Genomic DNA, 22541 nt, shown 5'->3' on the forward strand with positions numbered 1-22541 from the left:
GGCAAGAAGGGGCGAGCAAGGGAGGTATGGGCAAGCCTGGGCCATCAAGCAACCCCAGAAGCCTATATAAGGGGCATTTCCACCCAATTTTACACACAATCCCCAAGTCTCATAAGAAAGTGCTGCTGCCGGAGCTTCCATTGGAGGAGCTTACCTACATCCATTAGCATACACAAAGAGGTTTAATCAAGGTGATTAGTTCAAGTTGTATTACTCTAATTGCTCCATAGCATCTTCTCTCTGGAGGATCTATGTTGAGCCTACCCTATTCTATTATTCGTGCTAGATGGTTACAATTTAATTAATGTGGGTGATTATCAATAGACTCTTACCTAGTGATCATTCTTTTCTTTGCCGGATTAAAGAGCGTTAAAGTTACCCTAATCTCTCAAAGAGATCTAATATGCATAATTAATGTTTAATTGTTTCCTACCCACTTATGTGATTTTAGTACATGATTAAGAAAGAATTAATCTTTTAATCTTCCCTCTTATGCTCTAGTTAATACAGGATTAAAGGGTGAAATCAATCTCTCTTTGTGCATTAAATTTCTGCATGATTATATTCCCTTGTGCAATAGAGATTATGTATGATTGGAGTTCTATTTGCACTAATCTAATTACACATATATATGCATGGTAAAGTAAATTTTAATCCTCTCTTTTATCCAAGTCTATGCATGGTTATAGGCATACATTGTGTATAGTAATGATGATCCAAAAGTGATGCATGTATGTGATTCCTATATTGCACATGGTGGATGTAATTATGGTAATATTATCGTAAAGATTATGCATGTGTGTTTATGGTAAGCTTGTTTTCTTCATTCATGGTCAAGTGACTAGATTAGGGAAGAATTACCCTCTTTTTTATGTAACATTAGATACCTAATTAGAGAAAGAATTCTTTTACTCTAAATCACTTGTGCATAATAGCATGTCGATTAATCTTAACTAGTTTCCTCTTTGTCAATGTTGCTTTGCACGAGTTTATGTATGATAATCCATGATTCAAATCGACTTCTACTTGAGAAAAGCTATGGCTTAAAAAGCATTTCATTGCACTCTCCTAGATGTAGAGTATTGTTACGAGTAAGATTAGGTACTCCTTTTCCTAATCCTTGTGAATGTCTAATCATTATTGATATGGTTACTTGATACCATATTTTAGCTTTCTTTCTTTTGAGTTTTTCTAACCCAAGGTAGTGAGATATGGCCCCCAAGAGAACATGTTTTGGTGGTGCTAACGACTGCAAGGCAGGAACTAGCAACATGGCAAACAACGGTAAAATCCGGCCATCTCACGAGGCATCGAAGAGGAAATTCATGAGGTAGGATGAATTTAATTTTTGTATTTTATAATAAGCATTGCATTACGATAACTTTAGAAATGTTTAAACTCCCCGAACTATGTTGGAAATCCAACAAAGACAGCGGCATTGGTATTTTTTAAAGGTTTTATTTAAATTTAAGTTTGAAGTAAATAGGAAAGAAATGCTTTCTGGAAAGACTGTTTGGAAGTAGGAAAGAATGGTTTTGGTAGGAAAAACTATCTCAAACAAATTTCATTCATTATTTCAATGTTGATTTAGTCTGAACCCCCTACTGATCACAGGGCGGTAGCTCGCGAAGTTATCGCAGGAGCTAAATCCACAACTTGCTTTCTATGCGATGGATATGTCCATAGCTTGCTTTCTATGCGGTGGATACATGATTTTTACCCGGAGAGTTACTCCATGAATTGGGTGGGATCATGGACTGGTTGTATGGGCGGTCAGTTGACAACGGGTGGAGTTAACACTCGCTGGAGGTCCTCACGACTCCAGGACATTGGAATTCTCAATGAAGTATTGTTTGTTGAGTACTTTTTCTAGAAAAGATATGTTTTGGTGCCGATTTGACAATGTTTGAAGGGTTGTCTTAACGAACTTGTGTCGAGGAAATATAAAAAGAAACCTAAATGTTGAACAACAATGTGTTAATAATTAGGCCACACAAAGAATCTGTGTGAGTGCGGGGTGGAAAGTGGGGGCTTGGCTCAGGTTGCCAAAGCCTACGAGACGGATCAGTCGGGAACTCTCTGCCCTGTGCAATAGAGTACGTCATTAGATATCTCATTATGCCAGAGCAGAAGGAACTCGTTGTACGTGTCTCTGAAAGCTATGGGGAAAAAGGCACCGAGGATACTTCTCTTCCTGGAAAATGAGAATAGGACCGATAGTACGTAATTATGCTTCCCCTGTGGGGCGGAGCTAGACTCCTTTTCACTGGTGGCTTGGACTAAACTCACTAAGTAATGAGAGACCATTCACTGGTCTTCTTTTTCTTCTTAGCCAATTTTTGTTTGCTTCCGCATAGGATCTAGCAACCGTTAGGTGTCCTCTAGTTCTGTCAAGGTGAGACAGGGAGGGGACCTCACAATCAAATTGAAAGATAAATGCCCCATGTAGGCAAAACCTCCTGACTAACAGTGATAAATATTGTGCAGCATTAGTGATTACTATTAGTGCATGAGACCAGCCAAAACATACTCTGCAAAACAATTCCTTCGCTACACCATGCTTTAAACATTATGAGCTTCAAAACGAAGTTCCTCAGTATTTCAAGAGCCTATATATGTCTAAACCTTACATCATAAGGATTTATCTCAATGCCTAACAAGCTTAACTGTATAAGTTAATCAAATGTACTAACAGAAAATGAGTGTCCAGACAATTTAACAAGTATCAAGGTGAGTTGTTGCAATATAAGCACACCAAGTTGAGAAGAGCACAAAGTTTGTGTCTTCATGAAACCAGAAAGATAACATTTTATCCTTTCTAGCCACTAATGAAACAATTTGACAGAACCCTTGCACATTTCTTAAGGCCTCCGGTAAAAGTTTCACCCCTTGACACTTGGATGACCCTATAGCTTTGCGGACTTCATCCTAGATTCGCAGAAAACCAGATGTGTAGTTATGTGTCCCTTATTCATGCATCACGCCATTTTCAAAACAAATTCTGAGTACTGACAAACAGTATCGCAATGCTATCATAGAAAAAGAAGATTACATGAATTTTGGATGCCGTGGTGGGATCTAGAAAACCTTTTATTGAACCCCATAGCATTTTGAAGCCAGCTCCAGCATTGATAATAAACAGCCTATGTAAAGTCTGCACCAAATAAACGAGTACAATATTGATCTTTCTAACATACAAAGCAGATACTTATGTGTCTGCCCATTTAGAGTAAGATCAAGAACACAGCGAGGAAAAGCATAGCAATGATACAACATGAGTAAGAGCATACATTTAACTTCGAGAAAGTGCACATGCATGAAGGGACTCTGAAATTCAGCCTACCACACCAACTGACGGGTTTATAAATCAGTAATTAAAGATACACAAGGAAAGACCACCTCTGGATAATTATTGGCATCAATTTTCTGAATTCCCGTGACTAAGTCCCTTGCATTCTTGCTAAAATTTTTCATTCCCTGCACATGAACGAAGCTTTTTCATCACTCTGCAGCATAGTTGAAAGCTTGCTCTGATTATGGACATCAAACCTCCATTAGAGAGGATTTTCAACAATTCTAAAATATATGCAAAACATGACCTGTAATACTATCTCGAATAGAGCAGCAGAAATTAACCTCTCTCAAATAGATTTAAAACTGAAGTACATACATAACTGCAGGAGTTGCCGAGTGAAAGCCAACTTGCCATGTCAAAGAATTCACATGCCAGTGGACAATTTTACTGAGGGCCTCCCCCTTCGAGAGCTGCTACACAATTTATTGGTCCATTAAAAAAACTGGTGAATGAGGAAGGCCACAACATTCTATTTGGCCTGTCCTTCACCGAAACATCACATGATACATCATTACAGACACACCCTATATCTTTTTGCTTTTGCAAGAAAGATTCTATAACCTTTGAGGACACAGAGTTCAAGGCCAAAATACAACTCATAACCAATTACAAGAGTGTGTAATCCTCAAACTCACAAACAACAAAGTGATACAAGGTAGTGTAACAGGGTTGGACACTCCAAGCGAGAAATCTATAGCAACACACGTGAGAAAATTGCAACCACCAAACTTAATAGAAAGAGAGAGAAGAGGAAATAGAGAGTTGACACAAAACGGCGGTGGTGTTCCCAGATGCACTGGCCCCAGAGTCTTGCACCCCTTTCAATACTTCTTCCTTTATTACTTCACAAAAGTACAAAGTCGGGCAACATGTAAACCTGGTGATTTGTAAACTAGTACTTGGGGACAACGTAATGGGCCTTCGTGTCTAATTTTTTGTTCTTGGTGTCAATTCCTGGCTACATATGTTTCTGGGTTGTTGCACATTCACATATAAACGCACATCCTCAAAGGATTCCAGCAAAATATTTTTACTTTTTTTCTTTGGTAGGGGGAGGTGGTGTTTAAAGGGAGTGGCTTTGAGATGATAATAAAGAAAGAAGTTAGTAAACCTTTGAGTTGTATGTCCTTGCTCTATTAGGAAGGCATTGGTGCTTGTGTGGCTTTTGAGTTGAGTTGATTTTTTTCGGGAGCTTTTGGTCCCAGAGCTTTTCATATCAATCGTTTTTGGGGCCCAAGGGCCTTCAAATAGGTATGGAGTGCTCTCTCTGTGGCATTCTAGTTGCAGTGGAAGCAGAACAAAACAGCTGCCACATCAGCACGTGGGCGAATTCCGGGCTGGACCGTACGCTGCCATGTCAGTACATATCTCACAGTTGATTCTTTTTAGGGTTTTTGAGCCCCTCGGCCATATGCTTAATCCTTCGCCACGTCACTAACTTGTGACATACCCCCCTCTTGAAAGAAGAGTAATCGCCCTCGATTACGCCTACAAAACAGGCAAAGGACAAAAACTAGCTCAATAGACACTGACTCTATGTACCTATGCACTAGAATGCGCACATCCAACACTTGCACAAAGACGGAAGTCACTGAACATTCACATCACAATCACATCATGAGATCTTAGAAGAGAATCATGATCATTGTAACTTATTTAGCAATCACATCCAGACCGCACTGATCTTTTCACAGATGGCTTGATCTTCTAAACCTCGTTACTATCACATTCACATCACCTGTCAAGTGAAAGAAATAAAATGATGCACTCATTTCAACTTTTTGGCAAGTTCATTTTAGGAATTCCCATTTCAATGTACATCTTTCATACAAGTCGTTCGGCATAATATCATCAGCCTGTCAATATCTTTAAAATCTCATGGAGAAATTAGTGGCTTTATTCCATTATAGGAAACCTCTAACGAGGGAGTGGAGTGGCTCCCCTCGTCCACTCCGCACCACACCAGATTGAACCTACTGATTCTTTTTCATAAAAGTCATTCAGCACAATACCATGAGCTTGTCAATATCCCTAAAATCTCATGGAGAAATTAGCGACTTTATTCCATTTTAGGGAACATGTGACAAGGGAGTGGAGTGGTTCCCCTCGTGCAATCCGCACCGCACCAAATTCAACCTACTGATTTATCGGTCACTTTTAGAATAGTCGATGAGAAACAAAAAGCCTCAAGGTAGAGCTCTAGTATCTAAGAAGAATCTGCTAAGTCCTCCTCCTCCATCCACTTTGCATCAAGAGTTGAACAGTTCTTGAACTTGACCAGATATTGACAGACCTTGTGCACTAGGACCTGTTTTGAAACAAGAATCTCTTCCGTTTCTTCCACTTTTGGTTGCTCATCTGGCTCCTTGTCCTCTCACCCTTGATCTTTGAAAGTTCTAAATAGACTCGCATGAAATGCATTATGAATCTTCCAAGTATCTCGCAACTTCAACCGAAAGGATACATCGTTGATCTTTTCCTGTATCTGGAAGGGCCCATAGTATTGCATACTAAGCTTTTGGAAAAGACTCTCCTTACTCTTCCTCTTCCGTAGGTGTGCTTTCTCAAACCGAAGTAGCACCCAATCATTCTCCTTCAACAAGTCGCACCGATGCTTGTCTACTGCCTTCTTATGCTGTGCTTGAGACTTTTCCGGAGCCTCCTTTACCTGGGCGAAAGGAGTGCCTCCTTTACCTTGGCGAAAGGAGTGTCTAGATCCAATGTGTACTGACCTACTTCAAATATCTTGCACTTGGTGCTCATAATTGGTGGAACCTTTCACACACCCTCAACAATCTCAAACAGTGCCTTCCCTGTAGGCCTGAACAGTGTTGTTATAAGCAAACTCCACCAAAGGCGGATATTTCTCGCACTGAGTCTTGTGATTAGAGATATAAGACTTCAACTAGTTCAAAACCATAGAGTTGGCTATCTCTAATTTCCTTTTTGTCTGTGGATGAAACGACGATGAGAATTTAAGTTGAGTGCCTACATTCTCCCACACTACTCTCCAGATCAAGCTCCTAAATCTGGGGTTCCTATCTAACACTATAGATGTAGTCATGCCATGTAGTCAAAAAACATGTGAGAGAAACACTTTGGCTTTACCAGTATGAAGAGAGCCCACTCGTCGAATCTATCGATAATAGTACAAATGCTATCATGCCCACCCTGAGTCTTTGGAAGATTGAAGATGAAATCCATTGCTATATTCTTTATGTATGTCAAACTAGACCTTTTGACACACCAAACAAGTGCATACAAACTCATCCATGTCCTTGTTGAGTTGAGGTCAGTAGAAATACTTTTCCACCCCATTCAAGGTATTCTCGATGCTCAACAAAAAGAGGACTATGGCACTCTATTAACACCTTTGTCCTCCGATCACATGTTACACATCAGGATTTGTAGCAACTGATCAAGGATATCTTTGAAATTCTGATTGTGCATTGCCGAGATGGTCAATACCTGTGGCTTTCGAGATAACGCATGTTTCACCAAATTCTTCTTTCACCAAATTCTTCTTTCCCCTAACGTGAATAATCTAGAAATGGAAATGAGACAAAATGTAAGCCCATCTCTTTGCTTATCTGCAAGCTGCTTCTGGGACAAGAAGCATCGCAAACTCTCATGATCTGTAAATACTATGAAATCTGCTCCAAGCAAGTAATGTCCCCACTAAGTGAGAGTGTGTATTACTATTAACGACTCCTTCTCCTAGATCTATGCAACCCTCTCATCTCAGTGTAGAGAACATTCTACTCTTGTAAGCTATGACATGGCCCTCCTGCGTTAAGACCGCACTGGTAGACCAGTCGTCAACGTTTCTTTAAGAATCGGGAAGGCTACAATTTTGGAGGGTCCCCAAGTGAACGATCACCTTTTTGAGTCAGGGTATGCAACCGCAAAGCAATCTCTACAAACTTTCTAATGAAACGTGTCACAAGACGGGCACCACGTGCTAATAGAAAAGAACAAACTAAACAGACTTTTAGCACTTCAATAACAACTGAATTGAGAGAGAGAGAGAGAGAGAGAGAGAGAGAGAGAGAGAGACGACACGCGACATGGAGTGGCGGAATTCCACCCCAGAGAGTATTGGCCCCAAACCTTGGCGCCCTTTCGGTATTTCTTTATATTGCATCCACACAGTACAAGCCGATACCCAGACTCTACACCTTCTCCAGGAAGCATGCCAAAGAATGAGCCCTAACGTCATATTTAAAGGCCCTAGGCCCCAAAAGCAATTACAGTGAAAAGCCTTTAAAACTCAAAAGCTTCTAGTCCAAAAGCAATGCCAAAAAGCTGCCAACGCAATTTACAAAAATCCCTACAGCCTGCCACGTCATCAGCTAACGCAATTTTCAGAAATATGCCACGTCATCAGTTTGTGTGTGTGTGTACAGGTCCTGCTTTATTTTAATCTTTGTCACTTGGGGCCCCATCGAACAGGGTCCCCATAAGTTGATTGGACTTCTTCTTCTGTTACTTGTTCTTCTTAGGGTTTAGGCCTCTCGACGACATCTGCAATTTGGCTCCCTTCTTCAGGGCTTTGACACGTCAGCAGTTTGTTACATCTCCCCTTCTTGAAAGAGAATCGTCCGCGATTACAACATATCTGCAAAACAACTCAAGTTAGCTCAAAAATTTCCGAGGGACATTCCCAAGGACAATCAGCTTGCTCTTTTTATTAAGGAGTTAGCTTCTCCTTTCTGCTCTTTTGATCAAGGAGTTAGCTTCTCCTTTCGTCCAGATTGAAACTCTTGATATTCCGGCGTAGTTAAATTAGCCATCACACCCAGACCGTACTGATCTTCCATGGGTGTCTTGATGCACTAAAAAATTACATACCCAGGCAATCTCATCCAATCAGGAATATTCACTAATTGGCATATCACAATGCAACACAAATGCTTACATATGCATGTTACAAGACACAACAAACAGCGCCGCTGAGCACTCCCCCGAGACAAGTGGTCTGCGATATGAAGCTACTCAACGACTACCTCGTCACTCCCCCCGCAAAAAACCTAAAAAGGTCTAGGCCATGAGCTCAGAGGATTGTACAACCAAACGCTCCCCAAACCGCAGTCTGCGTGGCTTGGAGGTCCAAGCATACAACCAAACGCTCCCCAGACATTGGCCTGCCTCGTTTGGAGGTTTTCTAGCATACAACGGAACACTCCCCAGGCATCGGCCTGCATCGTTCAGAGGTTTTCTAGCATACGATGGAACGCTCCCCAGGCATCGGCCTGCGTCGTTCTGAGGTTCAACCAATACCAAAACAGTATTTCCACCCGGGAGTAAAATCACCAATCATTGAAACCATTATTTAAAACCAGAGTCAAGCAATTCAAATCGACACCAAGACAGGTTCAAAACAGATACCATCCATTTCAAACAGATTCCAAACAGGATCATCAAACAAGTTCTCAAACACATTTGAAACTTAAAAGGCAATCTCGACATCAATGGAGCTCGAAAAGTCGACTGACTTTTCATCTTGAAACCTGCACCAAAAATTAGGGTTAGGTTCCTTCCATGAGGTCGTAGCCGAGCACAGCATTTTCCATCAGCTCTTGGACAGACAGTGTTTCTTTGGCAGCGATGGTAGTCCCAAGTGATAGCAATCACACCGAACCTCCAAGGTCATCTGCTTGTGAAGAGACATCTACTGAGAGATGTCGAGAAATTTCAAGTTATAATCTCCTAGGGTTTCCATGGCAAGCATTTCAAGATACCCCACTCAAGTCCTTGGAGTGTGTTGCTTGGTAACTGTAGACATCAATATCTGCATGGCACTGCTTTTGAGAAAAACAGTGACTTGAAACAAATCTTGGATACTTCTCTTGCAAGTGATCTTTATGGCTTATGCCTTGTAAGACATGAGCGGTGAAGACGGGAGCGCGTCCGATGCGCGATGAAGTAAGGGTGGGAGTGGCTAATAAGTCTGGGTTGGATGGCGAAGATACCTCAAATAAAAATCCAATAGCTCTGTCTGCTCTTTTGTAGGACGGGTATGCTTTCAGAAAAGCACATGCCTGATGCTCTGATACCACTGTCACAAGACGGGCACCACGTGCCAATAGAAAAAAACAGACTGAACAGACTCTTAGCACTTCAATAACAACTGAATTGAGAGAGAGAGAGAGAGAGAGAGAGAGAGAGACGACACGCGACAGAGTGACGGAATTCCACCCCAAAGAGTATTGGCCCCAAACCTTGGCACCCCTTTCAGTATTTCTTTAAATTACATCCACACAGTACAAGCCGGTACCCAGACTCTGCACCTTCTCCAGGAAGCATGCCAGAGAATGAGCCCTAACCTCATATTTAAAGGCCCTAGGCCCCAAAAGCATTTACAGTAAAAAGCCTTTAAAACTTAAAAGCTTATGGTCCAAAAGCAATGCCAAAAAGCTGTCAGCGCAATTTACGGAAATCCGTACAGCCTGCCACATCATCATGTCAGCGCAATTTTCAAAAATCTGTCACGTCATTAGTTTGTGTGTGTGTGTACAGGTCTTGCTTTATTTTAATCTTTGTCACTTGGGGCCCCCCATCGAACGGGGTCCCCATAAGTTGGTAGGACTTCTTCTTCTGTTACTTGTTCTTCTTAGAGTTTAGGCCCCTCAGCCGACATCTGCAAGTTGGCTCCCTTCTTCAAGGCTTTGACACGTCATAGTTTGTTACAAACCGCCTCTAATATGAGCAAAAACCCAAAAAGCTTCGAACTTCATGCACATTCTTTAGTTCTTGCCAATTCCGAATGGTCTCTATCTTAGTCGGGTCCATCTGTACACCCTCTTCTGAGATGATGTGTCCTAAGACGTGTATCTCTGGCATGATAAACTCACTCTTTTTCCCATGAATCACTATCTGTGTTTCCGCAATGCCTCAAAAACATGTAAGAGATGTTTCATGTGATCTTCTTCATTCTTGGAGAATGCGATAATATCGTCCAAGAAGGTGCCAAGGATGTCCTGAACGCAGTCTTGTACACATCTACAGGAGCGATCCTGATATGATGATAGCCACATTTCAGATTGATTCTGCTAAAACACAAAGAACCTTGTAGTCTGTCAAGTATATCATCGATTCTGGGTATTGGAAACCTATTCTTGACGGTGATTTTATTGAGAGCTCTGTAGTCAATGGGCATTCCCCAAGATCCAGCTTTCTTTAAAACTAGAAGCATTGGTGAACAAAAAGGCAATGTACTAGGTTGACTTATACCCTTTTTGAGAAGTTCTTTTCCTTGATTCGTCATTTTCCTCATTCTGAGCTTTGCTCACTCTGTAAGGTGGATGTCATTAATTTAGAAATGACCAAAGCCAATACAAGGGAGACGGATGCACGCTTTTATTTTACATCTAGGATAACTTATTTGTCTTTCTTATTCTTCGATGTTGCCTTCCTTGCCAATAATCGACAACAACACAGTCCTTGTGGAACCGAGGTACCCCCAAGAGTACATCACCCCCCCTAGTGGGATGATATAGTAGTCCTTGTACCCTAGATACCCCCAAGAATGCAACCATAGTTTGCCAATGACAAGTGTAACGGTGACATCATGCATTGGTGCCGCTAAGAGCACATCCAACTCTGGTCCCATTTGTTGAGGCGCGAAGTTGGCCTTGGCTCCTCCATTAAAGAATATAAGGACTTCCTAGTCTAGTACTTTGCCCCACGCTCTACAAAGCTCAGTACTCTCATCCATCTAGTACTCTCATCCATCTACTCTAAGGTCACTCCCATGAAATCTGGAACCAGTCTTGCATTTGTCTTTCCTTTCTTTGCTCGCTCATCTGTTGATTCGAAGTTTCCGCCTTCGGACACTTCGCAAGGATGTGCCCTTGTTCCCCACGACTGTAACCTTGCCTTCTTCCTAGTACTTCGCATGCTGTTCTACTATCAATTGATGGGGGTCAAGCAATGAAGCTTTGACACATTTTCAAGCTACAAAGTAACCCCTCGAGGTCATGTGCGCATTGCACTAGAGCCACGTGGACAAGCTACTGCTACAGTTTAGCGTTGGTCTTAGTTAGCCTAGGCTCTAGCCTTGCATTTTGTGAGCCTCTAGAAGGATGTGCATGATTAGGCAGAGGTCATAGTTACATACCTTCACCTGCACAATACAGTCACTTGAGTCATTTACTAATAAGTGACTTTGACATAACATTTATTAAAAGTAGGTAGGGCAAATGGCTAAAAGACGTATAAAAGAGTCACTTGGCATTCATTTTAAAGACAATAGAATCCAGTACCCGCAACACAAGCACCCACCAGCATTTCCATCGCCAACACCTCCATCATCATCAGTCCCCTGAGTACCAACAGTTCAGCACGAGCATTTTCAGCCTACAGCATCAGATCAGCCAGCCTTTTTGCATTAGATTCAGCCCCAACATTTTTACAGCAGACCGGCTAGCGTTTTTGTACCAGATCAGTGTTTTCAGCCTATAGCATCAGATCAGCCTTGCCGTTTTGCAGATTCTCAGTGTCCACGTCAGATCCAGCCTAGCGTTTTTGCATGAAGAGTTCAACATCAGCATTTAGCCATCGTATCAACATTTGTGCAAGTAATTAAAGCAAGTACTTGCTCTGGAAACAAAGAAGGGGACTCTTGAGGGTGGTTGGGACCCAACATGCAGTGCGTCTCTCTTTGCCTCTCTCTTTCATTTTTTTCAATTCAGTTTCTCAAGTGAAGTAAAGTGGTCTTGCGCTTGTGCAAAGTACTAGATCCGAGTTAAAATCCTTAAACCCTTCCGCTGCACCAGCCATCAAGCCCTTGCATTTATACAACAGTTTGACAACATCTTTTCGGGAGGTCGTTTCTTGGAAGCCTACAAGATACGAAGGGCGGCGTCTTATCGGAAAGGTAACGTCCAAACATGTGGTCTACTTTGCTTCTGCACAGAGAAGCACCTACAAAGTGGATCAAATTCAACAAAATTTCTACTTCAGCGTGGTTAGCGGAAGAATGAGGATGAAAAAGGAAGACACTTTGGTTGACTATTGTAAGAGGTTTTGGGATACCTTTTGCCAAGTGTCCTCATTTCGGAAGATCACCCTGAAGAACCAGATTGAGCAATTTTGTTGCGGACTACCAAAAGAGATCCGACAATATTGTTAGAGTTCATTTTCATGTCCGATGGTAGCTCCGGTATCTCCCAGGAGTAGATTAGGGAGTGGGTTGTTTTGTGACTGTGCCCGGCCAGTGTGAGGTAGGTCTCTCATGTCGGGTAGTGTCTAGCCATGTTTAGCTCAGGTTTTGGCTTGGTTCCATGGTCTCTAGTTGTCCTGCAGGCTGGGAATAGCATTCCCCAGCCCTCACATATTTTCCCCCTTGAGCCTATGGGCATCCGGTGCCCATCTTTCTACTCTCCCCCTATTTTCCCATATTTACAAGGTCGTCGGGCTGGAGGAGTGGGTCGGGCAAAGGCTGAGGACAGCCTATATAGGCAAGCAGGGGGGGGTCACTTCATTATTTACAAACCGGCCCCACAGGGAGCGCCCTCTATAGGGTGTCCCATTGGGGAGTATGCAGGCCAGCCGCCACATGTATGGAGAGGGGTTGCCTAGCGTTTTTGGGCAGCCCCATACCCAGCGTTCTTGCTGCCCTGCCCAGCGTTTTTCAGCCAGAAGTTCCCCAGCGTTTCCATGGTCAGCCTTGTGGAGTTCTGAAGATGGTGATGGGCAGCACTTGCAGGCTTTTCTTCCATGGCAATGCGCAGCAGATCTTCACTTCCACACTTCTCCTCAAGGCAGCCTATTCGGTGGGCATAGCAATCAGAGGCCGAGGAGAGCAAAGATCCCTACTTCCTCTAGAGGGCAGCCACCATGGCACCCTTGAGGGCATCTCTTTCTCTCTCCAATTTTCCTTTGCGAGGAGGTTCCTCGGGTCTATCCATTGGGTATGTCAACTCTATGCCGGACCACCTTTGGTCACTTGTATGAGCAAATTGTTATAAACATGGAGATTCTTTCCCAAATCTCTCTCTCTCTCTCTCTCTCTCTCTCTCTCTCTCTCTCTCTCTCTCTCTCTCTCAGATGTCCTGTCTCTCTCTACCTCAGTGATCTCTCCTCCACAAGTGTGCCTTGTTCACGAGTATGGCATTGCAGGTGTTCTAGATCGGAGTCGAGGTACCCACCGGATCACGAGCCGGTTCTTGTCTTCATTGCATCTTCCACTGCCACCTTTGACACGGTATTGGAGCCCTATGGTGATACGATCACCTGGATGCTCGGATGTGGCTGATTCGGTGCACTTTTGGACATGATTGAGAGAGAAGAAGCTTGCTGTTTTTTTTTCTAGTTTTCTCCAAGTTTGGGGCAGATTTGAGTATGTGAAGGCCTTGGATCTTCGTCTACAACTTCCCCGTCTTTACCCTTGATTACCCCAACCTCTCTTCACCGAGGGGGACCGGATGGAGACTTTAGGATGTGTAGCAGTGTTGGATTGCTTTGGTTATCCCAGATGGAGTCATGTTACCGTGCCTTCCCACAAGGGGAGCAAGCATGCGGTTGTTGGATCAAAAGGGGGAGCTATTCTTCGGAGAGAAGTGTTTGGATAGCAGTAGGATCTTCTTCATCACTTCTGAATAAGTCTTCTATGGCTGTGTTTTCTTCGAGGAGATGGATTGGCAGATCTGCTTTGCCTTTTGCGAATGCACATCTTTCTTGGAATTGTCGACGGAGTTACCTATCCGATCGGTAGCAAGTTGATAATTCAGTTGCACTTTTGTACCAGATTGTGGATTGAGGATGACAGAGGGGGGTTTCTTCCCTTCTTGAAGCAAAGGATGTTCCATGATTTTTCATTTTCCATTTAAGGATGGAAGTTCCAGTTCCGCTTCAATAGACTCTTGTTTATCCAGTATGCAGAAATTCAGGTGCATGTTCCAGTGCACCTGAATGTTCGAGTGCATGTTCAAGTGCATGTGTTGGAGTAAACTTCGACAGGTAGAGGGGGATATTCTATCTCCAAAACCACTTCTTGTTTGATCATCCGGCTTCCTTGGATGAGGGTTAGAGATGGAGCATGTGGTGCCAAACCCTTAGCCAACAATGACAACAATTCGAGGAGGTTTTGTTGGAGTGTGGACCCTTCCTTTCTCCATGTTCTCTCCTTTCCCCGATGATAGTGTGGCCCTACAGATTTGGTCATTTCCTTGCCCTCTTGTGAGATTGTCAGAATCAGTTGTGGGACAGTTTACTATCCTTGTGAGCTTGTCAGCACCTGTGTTGGGACAAGTTTGCAACCTTCAGTTGGCGGTTTTTTCTTGAGAGAGCTCCAACCTTGGGACAGCCCTTCTTCAGGTGCGCAGATTTGGCCACAGCTGGCTAGTATAGCAGGTTCTTCCCTTGTAGTCTTTTGCCCAGCTTTCTGGCATGTTACAAACCAGCCCCAGCGTCCTTTATGGGCTTGCTCTCCAAGCAAGTTCCTTCACTCTCCGTTTGAGTATTGGTGAAACCGGCCCGTGGGGCGGTAGGCTTTGGCTTTCACCCAAAATTCTTTACTTTAGACACACACAGAGTACTTTGCAAAGGTAACCTGTAACGGGGATTAACACCTAAGTACACACACAGCTCGAAAGCTAGAATGCTCCGAACAGACGCCGACAACCTGTGGGCCCCAAAATTGGCGCCCCTTTCGGTATTTCTTTATACTTTGAGAGGGTAAATTTACAAAGTAGAGTCCTGGGAATCCTTGTCTATATCCAACTAGATACCACTTGATTTGGCCAAATTTCGACAGCATAACAACCCCAAAACTTGCGCGAAACCAATTCCCCTGCTAGAACTCACTTCCACTAGCATAAACCCTCTGATTCCTGCCCAAAAATAGTAAATTCAGCACGCTGTATTTACTGGTTTTTTCCCTGTTTTCAGCCCCAAACAGTCCCCTAACTGTCCTCTGCCAATGGGGTACTATTCCCAATGGTTCTAGCGTCCGTATGGCTGAAAAACAGTCAATTTACATCGCATACACAACGCTGAATTTGCACCTGTACGGTGAGGTTATGACCCTCACCGGTGTCTGCTTTGGAGTAGCAGCTAGCTACCCTTGTTCCTGCTCAAAGAGGCTCTTGCCTCAGCACAAAAGCATGAACCCACACAGCTGTACATCAGTCAAATGAAGAGCCCTCTTGTGGGGCATCACATAACTGCACGTAGGGGAGGGAGAGAGAGAGCAGTGTGTAGCGTGCAGGGCATCACTCCTAGCACCACACTGTACATGAGTGGGAAAGAAAGCACTCCATATCTCTTAACCTGTGAGACAGGTTCTCAATAAAGCATCCCCCCAACATAAATCGAGCGCCCCCTCTGCTGCCCTTGACCTGTAATGCATCTCTGAACAAATAGATGCAAAAAGGGGAAGATTTCCATGGCTGCCAAAACCTGCGTATCGCTGAAAACGCAGCAAAACAGCCCTGTAAACACGCATCTGATGCCTTCCACTGCTGAAAATGAGCTCCTTGGACCTGGCAAAGTCATGGGAAGCTCAAAAATGGAGAGAAATGGCTGAAAATCAGCGTTAACAACCTCCAAAACTCCTCCAAAAAGTCAGTTACGGGTTCTGTTCTCCCAGACTTCGCAAATTGACCAAAAAGTGCCACTTGGCACTCATGCATGCAATTTCCTCGCATTGGGCTTCTCGCTTAAAAATCTCTCAACATGTGCATCAGTTGACTTTGCAACAGAGTTGTAAAATGTTCCCCTGATCATACCGAAGGTAATGACGCGAACATATTTCACGGCCCAAAATAGCAGTTCCCTAATTTTTAGGAGATGCTTCCGTTGGGCTCCCACTGGTCATTTGACCATCTATCCTCATTGGGACCGCATCCAAAAGTACAATGTGGCCCAACTGTCGGATACTTTCTGTTGGTGATCCCACCTTGACTTTATGCCTTTATTGAGTTCACTTCCTAGTATCCACCAACTTGCTAAGTGCGACGGGTGGACCTACATGATCTTGAACTGAGCCTAGACATCCTTTTACTTTACAAGTTCCAGTGCTGGCCAACTTCTCGTCTGTGGGTGAAACTACCATTCACATTGGCCATACAATGTCCGATCATTTGCAACTTCAAAAAGAGGGTCTCAAAAATTAAACAAAAATCATTGGAAAGAAACCAACAACTAAGGTTAGCAGTTGCCACGTCCTCATGACAATTGGAGTTATCTTGTGTATTGGATATTGATTGCACAGTTCAAAGGTGGGTATATTCTCTTCAGCACAAGTAGAAAGGATAGTTTCGATGAAGATTTTAAGGAAGCAAGGTACAACAGTGGGAGTATAAGAGGGCCTGATCTACCTCATTCCCAAGGAGGGTGGCTCCTTGGATGAGATTTGACAGTGGCGCCCCATCACCATCCTCAACTCAGCCTAGGCCCTACAAAATTCTTGCCAAGGCTCTGAGTTTGAGGATTCAGCCACTTCTAGAGAGCCTTATACATGGAACTCAGATAGGTTTTGTCAAGGAGCGTCGTATCCTTGACAACATCTTTACTTTTTGGGAGGCTTCTGCCCTAGCGCGGCTCCGTGGTGAGGAGCTGGTGATTCTTCTTCTCGATTTTGAGAAGGCTTACGACAGAGTTGGCTGGGAATTTCTGGAGGGCACTCTACGCAGGATGGGCTTCTGAGATGCTTGGATCAGAGGGGTGTCAGCTTTGTACAGACGGGCACACAGTCAAGTACTTTTGTCAGGAGGTAGAGGTGATCGTTTCATGCTCACACGTTCGGTCAGACAGGGCTGCCCTCTTGCCCCCTTCCTCTTTCTGTTCTATGCTGAGGCAATGAGCAGGTTTTTGGTGTCGCAGCAGGTTGGTTTACGGGGCTTAGCACTTCCTATTCGGGGAGATGAGCACCGGACGTTGAGTTTGCAGACGTCTCAGCCTTGTACTTGGATGGCCAAGAGGCCAACCTTCACAGGTGCGAGCAGGCTCTAGAGACCTGTTGTGCATCTGGCGCACTGATCAACTGGAGAAAGACAGTGGCTTTCTCGGTTGGTAGTGCTCCTCTGCCCGATTGGATGCCAGGTGAGGGTTTCAGGTGGATTCCCCCAAGGACTGCAGTTCAGTACTTGGGCTATCAGGTTGGTTTGGACTTGTCTCCCGAGCAGTAGATTGCTCCCCTCCTCCTGTCTATCAAGAGGAAGTTGTTACATTGGAGCTCCACACGACATTCTTTGGCAGGCAGAGTTGTAGTGGCCAACCAGGTGTTGGTGGCTACTATGTGGTACATCACTTCTTGCTAGATCTTCTCGAGTTCTTGTATCAGCCAGGTAGAGAGGCTGATAAGGAACTTCCTTTGGTCAGGGCGTGACACTCAGATAGCCCGGGCCAAAGTGCCTTGGCAAGTCATCACTCTTCCTTGTTCTCAGGGAGGGCTTGGGATCATAGACCCAGCACAGCAGAGCAGAGCCCTTCTTGGGAAGTTCATCGTCAAAGGACTTCTTCCAAGTAAGGAGCCCTGGGAGGAGTTCTTACTTCTGCGGCTTCGTGCTAGGGTGCCTCAGACTGGAGGCCCCTGGTGACCTTCGACCAGATGGATTTTCACAGAGATGCACAGAGTTGGCTTGAGCAGGAGACTGGAGGACTGCTTCGCTGTGAGTTTGCTCCGATCTTGGGAGCATCTACGGCGAGGCCTGGAGCAGCGTCAGCCTACTTGCACGGAGGAGCGCCTAAGACAACCCCTTGTTTGGAACCCCATGGTTAGCACTCAGAGAGGCCACATGGTTGGTAGTCGGCCTCATGTTTCCTGGGGTCCCATGGCAGCGAGTCCACCACGCTCTTTAGGTGACTAGTTACAGTTTCAGGCTTATCAGAGGAGCTGCAGGGCTTTCAGCTATACAGGGCATGAGAGGGGTGCAAAGCATGTGCCAGGACATCTTAGAGGCAATACCAGCTGAGTGGCTCACACCTCTCGAGCCAGCAGCACCCAGATGGATGGAAGCCTTCACGCGATTGGAGGTTCTCATCTCAGTTTGGGCTTGCTCAGAGATTGTACCCTCCCTGTTTTTTGAGATACAGGGTGAGGGACGCTTACACCGAGTTGCAGTAGAGGCCCCACAGGTGGCAGAGTGCTATTTTCAGAGGATCCGTGTGGTGGGCATCTGTGGGAGGACTTGTGTCATCGATCCTGACCCAGCAGCTCTTGAGACTGGACACTGGAGACTGTGGGCTTGGGAGAGCTGTCCACTGGCACGAGTACAGTGGGATCCTGGAGAGTGGCTTTGGAGGGACCCTTTCTCCTCTACAGACCACCCAGGTGTCCCTTTCTTTCAGTACACTGTTCGACTGGGACGTCACATACTATAACCGGCCTGTACAACGTAGAGGGCGTTACTACTTCAATTACCTGTTAATTTTACACAAAGCACTGAGAAGGGAAGAGAACACAGTTGCGTCCAGCGACTAGAATGTCCCTGCGCACACGAGACTGACACCCTGTAGGCCCCAAAGACTGGCGCCCCTTTCGGTATTTCTTTATTCAAATTAAGGTAGACGATCCGACCACTTAGTACAAGCTTTCACAAAGCTGTCCAAACCTGGTGAGGGCTGAAAACGCAGGTTTTCGACCTGATTTTGGCAACATAACAGCGCAAAAACCCCTATAGGTCAAAAGCACCTATCTAGGACGGATTCCCTCGCTATCTGGAAGCTTTCTAGTGAGCTGTCACAGAAATTCAGCGGGCTGTAATTCCCTGTTTTTCACTGCCGGGTGCCCAAAAGCCTGTACACGCATCCCAAGGCTCTCACGAGGCTCCCCCGGTGTTCCCTTGCAGTTTAGGTGCAAAACCCTAAACCTGCAGAAAAACACAGCAGGCTGTAATTTGCTGTTTCGGATTGTTTTTAGCGGAGCGAACACACCTACGCATGTCCCAAGGGCTCCCGCACACAATGGGACAGTTCCCCTGTGAATTGGACAAGTTTTCACGCGAGAAAACTCTCCGAACTCACAATCTTTCGCGATGGAACTATGCGTACCTGTGGGGGATTAGCAATTAGCTAATCCGGTTCCTATTCAGAAGGCTCTTGCCTTGGCAAACGCGCATAAACCCCCAGAACTGTACATGTTCATCTGAGTAGCCCAACTAGTGGGGCATTACCATATGTGCCAAAGGGGAGAGAGAGATGCACGAGAGCAAGTCATCGCGCTACATGAGACAGAGGAGAAGGCAAGCTTTCCATTAAAGCTGTAGACCTGCACCCACTACTCACACACACACACTGTAGGTCACTTGCATGAGCAAAAATCAGCCCCAGCCTCAAATGGGCGCCCCCTCCAGCTGAGGTGTCCTGCAAATGGCTCTACAACTGCCAAGTGTCCAGTTTGCCTCTTTGAGTTAATTCCCTAGTTCCCACTCACTTATAAAGTTGTGACTTTCCGAGTGGCCCAGATTTCATTTGGCGGGCACAGGCTTCCATACTCATCAGAATTCAGTGCTAACTGGCCCGACCAGTCCCGGACTGACCGACCAAGACTCCCGATGTGAGAAACCTATTCGGCCGCAGCCGTTTCACACTGGCCATGCAATGTCCACTTGCACCTTTTCAAGGGTCCCGAGGAAACAAGTAAAAATATAAATAAATAAAAATATCTAGTACTTATTTATTGAAGGCAACAGGAAAAAATACACCTCCTGGTGACACACCCCCCCCTTGAAATACTGCAAGCGACCTCGCTTGCATGCCAATAATACATGCGGTATCTCCTGATATCACATATATTCTATGATGGGATCCAAGATATACATGCTTCCGGAAATGTAGCGTTGGATGATTAAACAATCCCACCAACCTGGCTACGACACATATATCAAGCATAGAAGTCTTCTAGTGTACTCTCAAGCACAAACTTCTCTAGCTAAATTCTGCATGGAAAGAGTAGATACAATTGCTTAACTACTCTCTTGAGCATCATGAACCATGCTCTTGCCTTGCTCCAGAAAAGGCTACATCAAGTCACTGGGTTCCATCTGAAAGGCTTCAAGATACAATTGCAATAGCTGAGGTGCATCAACCAATTCAGACATCCATTTGGCATCCAACGATAGATAGTTCTTGAACTTCACCAAATAGCGTCTTGCAACCTTTCTTTCTTTATGTGCCAATATCTGTTCAGGAACAAGGATTTCATCCAATTCTTCCACTTCGGGTTGTTCCTCATCAAGCATATTCACTGGCACATCACTAACAAAGGGTCTTAGAAGGCTGACATGAAAAGCATTATGTATTTTCCAGCCTTCTGGTAGCTTTAACCTAAAAGCTACATCGCTATCGCTGATCTTTTCTGAAATCTGAAAAGGACCATAATATCGCATACTGAGCTTAAAAAACAAGCATTGCCTTTCCTTTTCCTTAACCTGGCCTTTTCAAAGCGCAAAAGCACCCAATCACCAAGTGAAAATACAAGTTCACGACGGTGACGATCAGCAGCTTTCTTTTGCTTAGCCTGAGTCTTCTCAAGAGCAATCTTTATCTTCCTGTATGTTTCATCCATATCTTGCACATACTTGTCTGCCTCAAATATCTTGTCCTTAGTCTGCAAAATGGGCGGGACTTTCTTCCCTCCTTCCACTATCTCAAATGGTGCCTTACCTGTTGACGTATGCACAGTGATATTGTAAGCATATTCCACCAATGGAAGATGGTGTTCCCAAGTTGCCTTGTGCTCTGACACATAACATTTAAGCAGGTCCAGGACAGTAGAATTTGCCTCTTCTAACTGTCCATCAGTTTGCGGATGAAACGAAGAAGAGAACTTTAGCGTAGTGCCCATGTTCTCAAACAATGCCTTCCAGAAAAGACTCGTCATACGTGGATCCCTATCACTGACAATTGACTGATGCATCCCGTGATATTTAAAGATATTGCTGATGAATATCTTGACCATGTGTTCTGGCTTTATCTTCTTCCTCACAGGAATGAAATGGGCCTGCTTACTAAACCTACAAATGATAGTCCAAATCCCATCATTGCTTGTTTGCGTTCTTGAAAGATCAAAGATGAAGTCCATAGCTATGCTTTCCCATGGCCTATCAGGGATCGGCAATGGCTGCAACAATCCCGGTTGCTTTTGTTTGTCAAATTTGACTTTTTGGCATACTAAGCATGATCTTACAAATGTGTCAACATCTTGAACGTAAAGTTGGCCAATAGAAGAATGCCTCAACCCCTTTCACTGTCGCATCAATTCCACGATGCCCAGCATAAGGTGGAGCGTGACTTTCCATCAAAATCTTTGGCCGTAACTGTTTAGTAACGCATAACTTTCCATGCATCATGAGAAAGTCATTCTTAAGCATATAGTGCTCATGATGTTGCCCATCAACAAGCTGGTCATAGATCCTTGCAAAATCTGAATCTTCAGCATATTGTGTCTTCATTTCGTCTAGTTCACAATGGTACGGAATTGACACTGCTTAAATTTGGGGCTTTCGTGACAACGCATCAGCCACCACGTTCTTTTTCCCTTGCACATGCACAATCTGAAAATGGAACATTGACAAGATGTTTGCCCATCGCATGTGCTTCTCAGACAACTTCGTCTGTGTAAGAAAATATGACAACGTTTGATGATCTGTTTGGACAACAAAATCAGCCCCTAGCAGATAGTGTTTCCAACTAGTGAGAGCATGAATTACTGCCAACAATTCTTTCTCATAGACTTGCAAGTTCCTTTCAGTCTTCAAAAGAATTCTGCTCTCATATGCGACTACTCGGGCATTCTGCATTGGAATTAGAACTGCACCAAGACTATGGCCACACGTATCACACTGAACCACAAAAGGTTTGGAAAGATCTGGCAAAATGATTACCGGATCTGAAGTCAGCTTCTCTTTCAAGTGTTTGAACGCTAAAATTTCCTTGGCTGCTTGAAAGTAACTCCTTTCCCTTGCAATGCATGGAGTGGAGAAGCAATCTCAGCAAAATTTCAAATGAACCTCCTGTAGTAGGAACATAAGCCTAGAAAGCTTTGAATGTCATGTACGGACTTCAAGTCTGGCCATGACCTAATTGCTTCCACTTTAGCGGGATCCATGCGTACCCCATCCTTTGAAACAATGTGCCCAAGGAAGTGAATCTCTTGCAAAAAGAATTCACTCTTCTTCGCATTAATGAGTAGCCTGTTCTTACGTAACTCATTGAAAACTGCAGTCAAGTGATCCCTATG

At 44.3% G+C, this 22541-nt stretch overlaps 1 protein-coding gene across 7 annotated transcripts in view; it reads right to left on the reverse strand.

The window, feature by feature from the left end:
- LOC147426831 (phosphatidylinositol/phosphatidylcholine transfer protein SFH3-like) overlaps positions 1–22541 on the reverse strand; it is a 137150-nt gene that overhangs the window by 103068 nt on the left and 11541 nt on the right. For all 7 annotated transcript variants that reach the window (XR_015186311.1, XR_015186310.1, XR_015186312.1 and 4 more), the window contains exons 4-5: positions 3400–3477; positions 3053–3154 (exon numbers count right to left, since the gene is read on the reverse strand). Coding sequence is in view for 4 of the 7 variants with exons in the window: in XM_086499314.1 (XP_086355440.1) it covers positions 3053–3154; positions 3400–3477 (180 nt within the window). In the remaining 3 variants the exon portion in view is untranslated. The remainder of the gene's footprint in view (positions 1–3052; positions 3155–3399; positions 3478–22541) is intronic.

Source organism: Adiantum capillus-veneris, chromosome 24 (assembly GCF_014529385.1).
Source record: "Adiantum capillus-veneris isolate H3 chromosome 24, ASM1452938v2, whole genome shotgun sequence".
In the NCBI taxonomy this organism is placed as follows: domain Eukaryota; kingdom Viridiplantae; phylum Streptophyta; class Polypodiopsida; order Polypodiales; family Pteridaceae; genus Adiantum; species Adiantum capillus-veneris.